Source organism: Salarias fasciatus, chromosome 13, assembly GCF_902148845.1.
Source record: "Salarias fasciatus chromosome 13, fSalaFa1.1, whole genome shotgun sequence".
In the NCBI taxonomy this organism is placed as follows: domain Eukaryota; kingdom Metazoa; phylum Chordata; class Actinopteri; order Blenniiformes; family Blenniidae; genus Salarias; species Salarias fasciatus.
In genome coordinates, this window is record NC_043757.1 from 24,734,928 (window position 1) to 24,743,565 (window position 8,638).

Below are 8,638 nucleotides of genomic sequence, written 5' to 3' on the forward strand. Positions count from 1 at the left end.
TCTTGTATCTTCAACATATGTGTGACTTTTAATCACAGCAGCACAGAAGATTGTCAGCTGCCCTCTCCCAAGTGTGGATCGCTTCATATGTCGTCCATGTATACAAATATGTTTAATACGATAGTTTTCAATGGGATTTAAAAAATAATCATGTAAATGGAGCCACAGTTGAGCTGATGTAATGGAAACCTGTTGAAACATGACAGTAAATGAACCAGTTTTCATTTAGTTTGATGACCAGACGTTTTGTTTACAGGAAACAGCTGATTGCTCTCAGGCCTCCAACACTTCTTTGTAAATATTCTTTATTGTCAGTCACTCTGTATATGTTTATTCACAATTTGACTTGTAAATATTAATATTGCCTGGTACACATTAATATCGACCCCAGTCCCGCTGAGTCTGCAGCATTTCTTATTGATCCACTGACTGGAGCCAGTGACCCATCAGCTGTTCACTGCTGTCATGTTTCCCAGCTGTCAGTGTGCTGGAGCAGTTTCTCAGTGGTTCATCAAATGTTGAATAATCTTTCTGAAAGAGTTAAAGAACTGTCTGCCTGTCAGTTCTATATAACATGTTGACTTGTATATTCTTCTATATATCATTTCATACCCTGCAGTGTGACCAGTTGATTACCTGATCACACTGACTGAAACACTTTTTCATGATTTTTGATCTCCAGATCACAACACAGTTGTTCAAAAGAGATGATTCTCCACCTCGACCTGAAGTTATATTTCTGTAAATTAAACCATGTGAAAAACAGTCGAAAAATCACTGAGTTATGTATATTTTATTCATGGACAAACCTCTTTCCTCAACAGAAGAAAATGCAGAGCACACAGTGATTATGTGTCAAGTTACAGTTTCTGCAGCTCATCTTTCTGATGTGTTCCTGGATTCGGGATGTTTCTTCTTGGATTGTGGCTCCAACACTCATCAGTCCTCGGCCTCAGCCATTAAAGATTCAGCACTAAACTGGTTTCAGTCATATTTCTCGTTGATCTCTCCTGGATGAACAACAACCCAGCCAGGGAGGCTCAGCAGAGACGACACTTCCTGAGAGTCTGTGTGAAGCTGATGGAGGAAACAAACACTGAAGAACAGAGCTGCAGGCAGAGGAGGAGACACTGAAATCCAACGTCACACTGGGGAAGTGAAAGTCAAAGATAAACTGAGCCCGAGTTCAGACACGTCTCTGAGTTTCTCTGTGAAGAAATCTAACCTGAGTTCATCTGGACTTTCACAGACACTGACTCCAACACTGGTGAGTACAGCTGATCACACTGATACTGACTGTCAGGAAACTGATGAAGAAGGTGAACAAATGTCCTCTTTTGTCCAGACAGGTCCACGTTTCCGGTCTGTTTCAGGGTGTGTCTGACAAAAACTTTTGTATTTAATCTGTGAACACATGAGAATGGTGACGTATAAAATACAGTCAAAGAACTGAATGATTTTTATGTAGGGCCGTCAAATGATTAAAATTTTTAATCAGATTAATCACAGTTTACAAATTAATCAATCACGATTAATCACAAATAATCGCAATTTCAAACTATGTGTGAAATATACCCTTTTTTCCTGTATTGCATTAAGAAAAAACGACAGAACATGATTATATATATTTAACACATGATGTGTCTTATATTTAAGGAGCCAAATAAAATAAATATTCAAAAAACTAAAACATGCACACCATAACATATTGTGTGTGTGTGTGTGTGTGTGTGTGTGTGTGTGTGTGTGTGTGTGTGTGTGTAGTGCTCCCTCTGCAGTCCCTCTCGTTGGCTTTTGGCAGGAGTTACATTTTCAGGTCTGTAACCACAGAACAGTAAAACGAAGAAATACCACACTTTTTTCTTGCACAATTAAACAGGGCATTCTTAGCCAGTCTTCCTTTTTGTGTGGAAAACAGAAAACTGCTTCAACATTTTTTTAATCAAACAAGTAGAATCCATGGGGCCAGCGGCTTATCTCCCTCCATATTGCTGTCTTCTTCTGTTTTGATAAATGAATTGACGCCAGGCCTCCTTTGCCTCTTGTCTGCTGCCCGTCCATGCTTCACATGTCTGCGTGGTAGGGTTGCCAACTCCCAGAGATTGAAATAAGGGACGCCTCTCGCGGGCAGCTGAAAAAAATTGGGTTTTTTAGGGGGTCAAAAACATATATATATAAAACAGCATTTTGCCACAGTTATCCCTATTACAGACTATGAAAACACACTAGGCTACTGTATTACACTCACAATAACAAGATAATAACTCATGATCAGTTTGATCAGTTTGGCATACATGTGAGACAGTTATCATTCAAGGATCAACCATCATGAACAACAGCTCTCAGCCACTGCACCAGACGGTAGAGGAGCTCAGCAGCTCCTTCAGTGGCCGACTGAGACGCCCTCAGTGCAGGAAGGAGCTACCACAGGTCTTTATCCCCACCGCTGTCAGACTGTACAATTCTACTGTGAAGAATGTGTGTAATAATCCTGGATATTATAATATGCCCTCCCCCCTTAAGAAATTCAGCAACACTTTATTATCCATTCACTCTGCTGTATCCATTCACTCCACTAAAACATATTGTACATATTATATATCGTACTGTATAGTTATATATTGCATCGTATATTGCATACTGCATTTTATATATTGTACATATTATATAATTCCTGTTATATTTTTAAGATTCATGTTGTACATACAGTTCATTGCGTTGAGCTTCTATTATCGATCCTACTATGATTTGCACTATTACCTGTTAATTATTGCACCATTCATTACTTTTGCACCCCACTGTGTGTTTGTTCGATGAGCCTATACACCTGTAAATTTCTCCACTGTGAGAATAATAAAGTCTTCTATTCTATTTTTATTGCTAAATGTGCAAAATAACATCAAACAGCTGCTGTCTCTTCTGGATTGTAACATGCTCTTTTTTTTTATTTTCTGAAAAAGTGCAAAATCAAAACTGAAGAACCTTCCGAACAAAAAAACAACAAGGTGCAGTTTCTAAACTGAAAACACCACACACAGTCTGCAGCAGCAGACACAAATCAATGAAATGAACAAAACATACCCGATATGGAAACGGCTCAAACTTACATGTCTATGGACGCACAAGCGGCAGATCAAGAGATGAAAACAGAAACTTGAACTTGAACGAACAGACAGAGACACCGGATGAAACTCCACAGAGATACACCGTCAGTATTCTTCTTCTTCTGACCCAAACAGAGCAGCTCCACAGTGAGTTTCTTCTTCACTCTGCCTGGTGCGCTACTACTCTGGTTTTAGCGCCCCTAGTGGCTGGGCCCTCGAATTACATGCCATGCCATACAGCCTTCAGAACACAGAGAGAAAAAAATAAAATGCGTCTTGCCTTTACTCGTGCGGCCTGGACAAACAACGTCCTGTACGGGACACGCCTCTTTTGGCTCAAATCCGGGACGTCCCGGCTAATACGGGACAGTTGGCAACCCTACTGCGTGGGTGTGCATTGTGCGTCGGTCCGCATGACGTAAAAATCGTCATGAATTCCTGTCCGCTAGGGTCCGCGGACCAATTTCGTTTTATTCTTTTAATCTGGAAAGCACTTTGGAACTGTGTTTTAGAAAAAATGCCACACAATCTGAGTTTATTATTATTATTATTATTATTATTATTATTATTATTATTATTATTATTATTATTATTATTATTATTATCAGGGCCGGCTCTAGGCATAGGCGAACTAGGCGGCCGCCTAGGGCGCCACGTCCCAGGGGGGGCGCTGTGGTCGTACAAGGGGCGCCACGACGCTCTGTGTTCCGTGTGCCCCGCTGTGCAGCGGTCTGACGCACCGCGGCACTGATCGGTATCGTTCGGCATCGCTCCTCACCCCCCCCCCCTGAAGCCCGGGCCGGCCCTGATTATTATTATGACCTTGTAAAGTGTCAAGATGAAAAAACATTTCCAACCGAAAATAAAAATGACATGCTTTTCCTCATGTGTCCACTGGGGGCGCACTGTTAAAGTCCAAGCAGAAATCAGAGACCAACACTGAGAGCCAGAAGTGACCAGCAAAGGGCCGCAACACCAGCAGCCACAGATCAGAGATGCTGCAGTGAAAGCGAGTTTCTTTCTTGATGGCAGAAAAGCATCAGCATGAAGATTCACCATGAGGGAGAGTCAGTGAAAACACGCTGAAGGCTGCAGAAACCCTGAGTTCTGACAAGTGACACATTAGACTGTAGAGAAACGTTGTTCCAGCTCACATCTCACTTTCAATATTGAACCATCTCCATGTCCTCCTTCACTCCATCCATGAAGCTTCTCTGAGGTCTTCCTCTGCAGAGAGGAAACAAACTCTTTCATGGTTCACTTTGTGTCCACATCTCCTCATTTCTGCACAGGATGTTTCCTGCTCAGGACTTTTTACTGAGCTCCTCTCCACAATCCTCAGCAGCTTCAGTGGTTTAAAACAAGAGCATCACTATTTCAGCTCTGTCAGTGATCATACAGTCACATTCAGAGCTTTTTTTTTTCCCAGTGAGAAGCAAACAGAAATATATTTAAAGTTAAATCCAGGGATCCTAAGTCTGATCCTAAACTTTCAGTTCACATTATTTTTAGCTTTAAGTTTTATTTCCTTTATAAATCTGAACAGTTTCTGTCAAAAAGGGAACAAAGCAGAAAGTTTTCCTGCATTGTCAGTCGTTAATCTCGCGTCCATGAAATTTCACAAGAAAACAACAGTTTTTATTGAGCTTTCAGTTAGTTTGATTGTTTGTGTCTTAGCCAGGATGGGTTGAGTTTCTCAAATCAAAAACTCTCTTATGGTTTTTATTCAGACTCCAGATCAGCTTTAACACTGAGACTGAAACACAATTTCCCCAAAACACAAACAGTCCTGAAACAAACCAGAAGAAAAGACGAAGTGAGGAAAGTCTTGTTTCCACAATGAATCAAACTGTTTTTATGAAAGGAGGCAGGAGGTTGACTTTATTTTCTGTCTTTATGAAATATTAAAACTTCCCATTAATCTGCTGTGACTGAAAGAAAAGAGTCTCCAGTGAAAGCTCAGAGCCAGGAATGAAAAAGTTGCAGAGCAGTGAGAGGAAGGAAGGAGGGGTCACTGTGGAAAGAGGAGGTCCTCCGTCTCCCTCCTCACATCAAACAGAAGTTCTTCAGACAAACCTCAGAGTTTGTGTTTCAGCGTCTTTCTCCTGAGTTCACCTGCAGTCCATCAAATCCTGGTGAGTCCAGCTGCTCTCATTCACACTGACTTTCAACAAGAACACTGCAGTCAGAGTCCAGCAGCTGCCAGGGAAAAGCAGAAAGTCCAGAGAAAATGAGCTTCTGGAGGGTTTGAACAGCTGTTTATCAGTCCGAGTAAAACACAGAGAGATGGAATTACAGGAAATCCTGCTGTTACTGATTAAATGTGTTTGTGTTGCGCAGCTCGAATGAAATCGAAAGTGAAAGTTTAGAAGCTCAAATGAACTCAAGTGATTCAGCATCTGTCAAAATGACCGGCATGAACTTAAAGTAGAAAAAGTAGAAAGTAGAAAATAGAAAAGTAGAAAAATAGACAAAGTATTTATAAAATAAGCTGGGTTTTCAAACCTGGGGCATGCGGGCCAGAACTTGTCCTTTAGATGACCTTATAAAATGAAAAAGAGAGAAAACAAAACAAAACAAAAAAAAAAAAACCAAAAAAAAAAACAGTTGCTTTTCCTCATGTGTCCACTGGGGGCGCACTGTTTAAGTCCAAGCAGAAATCAGAGCCCAACACTGAGAGCCAGAAGCGACCAGCAGGGGGCAGCAACACTCCCAGCCACAGATCAGAGAAAATCTAATCAACATCAAGAAAAGTGTCAAACAGTGGAAGTGCTGAAGAAGGAGGGCTGTTTGTATTTCTACATGGCTCCTGGGTTCACAGTGGAGCCTTCTGGGATCTGGCTGGGGCCATCGCTCTTTATTGTTTAGTTTAATGACCTGATAAACTTTTAAAACATTAAAGGTTTGTGATATTATTTCCTCTGATCATTGTTTTTTTCTTATGTATCCTTCTCTGATGTTTTTAGGTTTTATTTACAAAGTCGTGAATGATTTATGTCTCTCTCAGTCCAGCTATTCTGTTTCTGTGGACATTTATCATCATCTTTATCCTGAGTGAGATTACTGTCTGTTGTGTTGTTTCTGTTGTGTTCACTCTCTGTCTTTTGTCCTCAGTGTGTGAAGATGTCTGCTGCCAGCAATCTGCTCTCTGAAGATCAGTTTCTGTGCTCCATCTGTCTGGAAGTGTTCACTGATCCAGTCTCCACACCATGTGGACACAACTTCTGCAACCAGTGCATCACTCAGCACTGGAACACCAACAACATCTGTGACTGTCCCCTGTGTAAAAAACAGTTCAGAACAAGACCTGAACTCAACGTCAACACCTTCATCTCTGAGATTGTTTCTCAGTTCAGACGTGAAGCTGAACTCAAAGCCAGCAGCAGCTCAGAGCAACAAGCTGCCAAACCAGGAGAAGTTCCCTGTGACGTCTGCACTGGAACCAAAGTGAAGGCCCTCAAGTCCTGCCTGGTTTGCCTGGTCTCCTACTGTCAGACTCATCTGGAGCCTCATCTGACAGTGTCAGTCCTGAAGAAACATCAGCTGATGGAGCCTGTGGAGAACCTGGAAGGCAGGATGTGTCTGAAGCACCATAAACCTCTGGAGCTGTTCTGTCAGAGAGAGCAGACATGTGTCTGCATGATGTGCTCTGTTTTAGAGCACAAGAAACACAAGGTTGTTCCTCTGAGTGAAGAATGTGAAGGAAAGAAGAAGGAGCTGAGGAAGACAGAGGCTGAGATGCAGCAGATGATCCAGGAGAGACGAGTGAAGATCAAGGAGATCAGAGAGTGTGTGAAGAGGAGTAAAGCTGCTGCAGACAGAGAGAAAGCAGAAGGTGTTGAGGTGTTCACTGCTCTGAAGGAGTGTGTTGAGAGAGGCCTGAAGCAGCTGATGGAGAGGATGGAGGAGGAAGAGGGAGCCAGAGAGAAACAGGCTGAAGGTCTCATCAGAGATCTGGAAGAGGAGATCTGTGAGCTGATGAAGAGGAGCTCAGAGGTGGAGCAGCTCTTCCTCTCTGAAGACCACCTCCACCTCCTCCAAGGCTTCTCCTCCCTGAAAGCTGCTCCACCCACCAAGGACTGGACAGAGGTCAGCGTCCGTCCATCATCATATGAGGGGACTGTGGTGAGAGCTGTGGCTCAGCTGGAGGAGACTCTCAGCAAAGAGATGAAGAAGCTGTTTGAGGCTGATCTGAAGAGGAAGCAGCAGTTTGCAGTGGATGTGACTCTTGATCCTGATACAGCTCATCCTCAACTCATCCTGTCTGATGATGGAAAACAAGTGAGTCTTGGTGATGTGAGAAAGAAGCTTCCAGACAACCCAGAGAGATTTGATGATTATAGTTTTGTTTTAGGAAAACAGAGTTTCTCTTCAGGTAAATTTTACTTTGAGGTTCAGGTTAAAGGAAAGACTGACTGGATGTTGGGAGTGAGCAAAAAGTCCATCAACAGGAAGGGAAAGATCACACTGAGCCCTGATGAAGGTTTATGGATAATAGGTTTGATAGATAGAAATAAGAACTTTGCTGTTGATGCCCCTCCCCTTTATCTCTCTCTGAAGTGTGTTCCTGAGAAGGTGGGGGTGTTTGTGGATTATGAGGAGGGTCTGGTCTCTTTTTATGATGTAGCTGCTGCAGCTCTGATCTACTCCTTCACTGGCTGCTGCTTCACTGACAAACTCCTCCCATTGTTCTGTCCCGGTGAAAATGATGATGGTGGAAACTCTGCTCCTCTGATCAACTGTCCTGTCAATCAAACTGTCTGATCTGTTTTCATCATTAAACATCACCAACAATGAATAAAGTGGTGAGAAAGTGACAGATTAACTGTGATTCATGGTGAACGATTCTCTGATTTCATTGAGCAGCAGTTTGTACCTAAAGAAACGTTCATCTGACAGTTTGAACAACACAAGTAAAGCTGTGATGAGAAGAGGAAACACTGAGCAGTCAGAGTCAGTATCAACCTGTTTCCTCTGAGTCTGATTCATGGCAGAGCTCCTTCATGGTTGAAGACTCCATCAGGAGAGTTTTCATGTGTTTTTATGTCTTCATGAGCAGAAATCTTAAAGTCTGTGAAAACTGTGTAAACTATGTGATCATATTGTCATTCTCCCTGTAAAAAGTGTTGAATGTTGGAATCATGAGCTTCAGTTGATGAATAAAAACTCCTTTGGATCATCTGGATTCCTCCTGAATTCGCTTCTTGATTTTGACTCATTGGAAGCCATTTTTTGGGGAACATGGATTTATAAAGTATTTTGGGCTGAATCACACTTAATGCAGGTGGAGATTTTCTAAAAGGGTCAAGATTTTTGTGAAAAATCCAATCTGCAGCGTTCAAATAAAGAATAATACTAATTGATGGAAACCATTCCAGTTTGCATTCACATGTCTCTGAAATGAGAACACTCTGTGGAGAAGGAGTTATGTATGTTGTCAACAATTCTCTGATAAGTTTGAGAGAAATGTATTTGATATTATCTGTGATTGTTTATATATCCATGCAATGTTTGTTCCTCACAAAAAGTTCAAT

General features: G+C 41.9%; 1 protein-coding gene across 2 annotated transcripts; it reads left to right on the forward strand.

Annotated features, from left to right (window-relative positions):
- The first annotated feature begins 1,190 nt into the window (after nt 1-1,190).
- LOC115399898 (E3 ubiquitin-protein ligase TRIM21-like) lies at nt 1,191-8,638 on the forward strand. 2 transcript variants are annotated; one of them, XM_030107578.1, is made up of 2 exons: nt 1,191-1,267; nt 6,219-8,638. In XM_030107578.1, exon 2 carries the CDS (start codon nt 6,228-6,230, stop codon nt 7,866-7,868), a length of 1,641 nt encoding a protein of 546 aa, XP_029963438.1. In that variant the 5' UTR covers nt 1,191-1,267; nt 6,219-6,227; the 3' UTR covers nt 7,869-8,638. The 2 variants fall into 2 exon arrangements, with proteins under 2 accessions (XP_029963438.1, XP_029963437.1); XM_030107577.1 differs by lacking the exon at nt 1,191-1,267 and adding an exon at nt 4,889-5,239.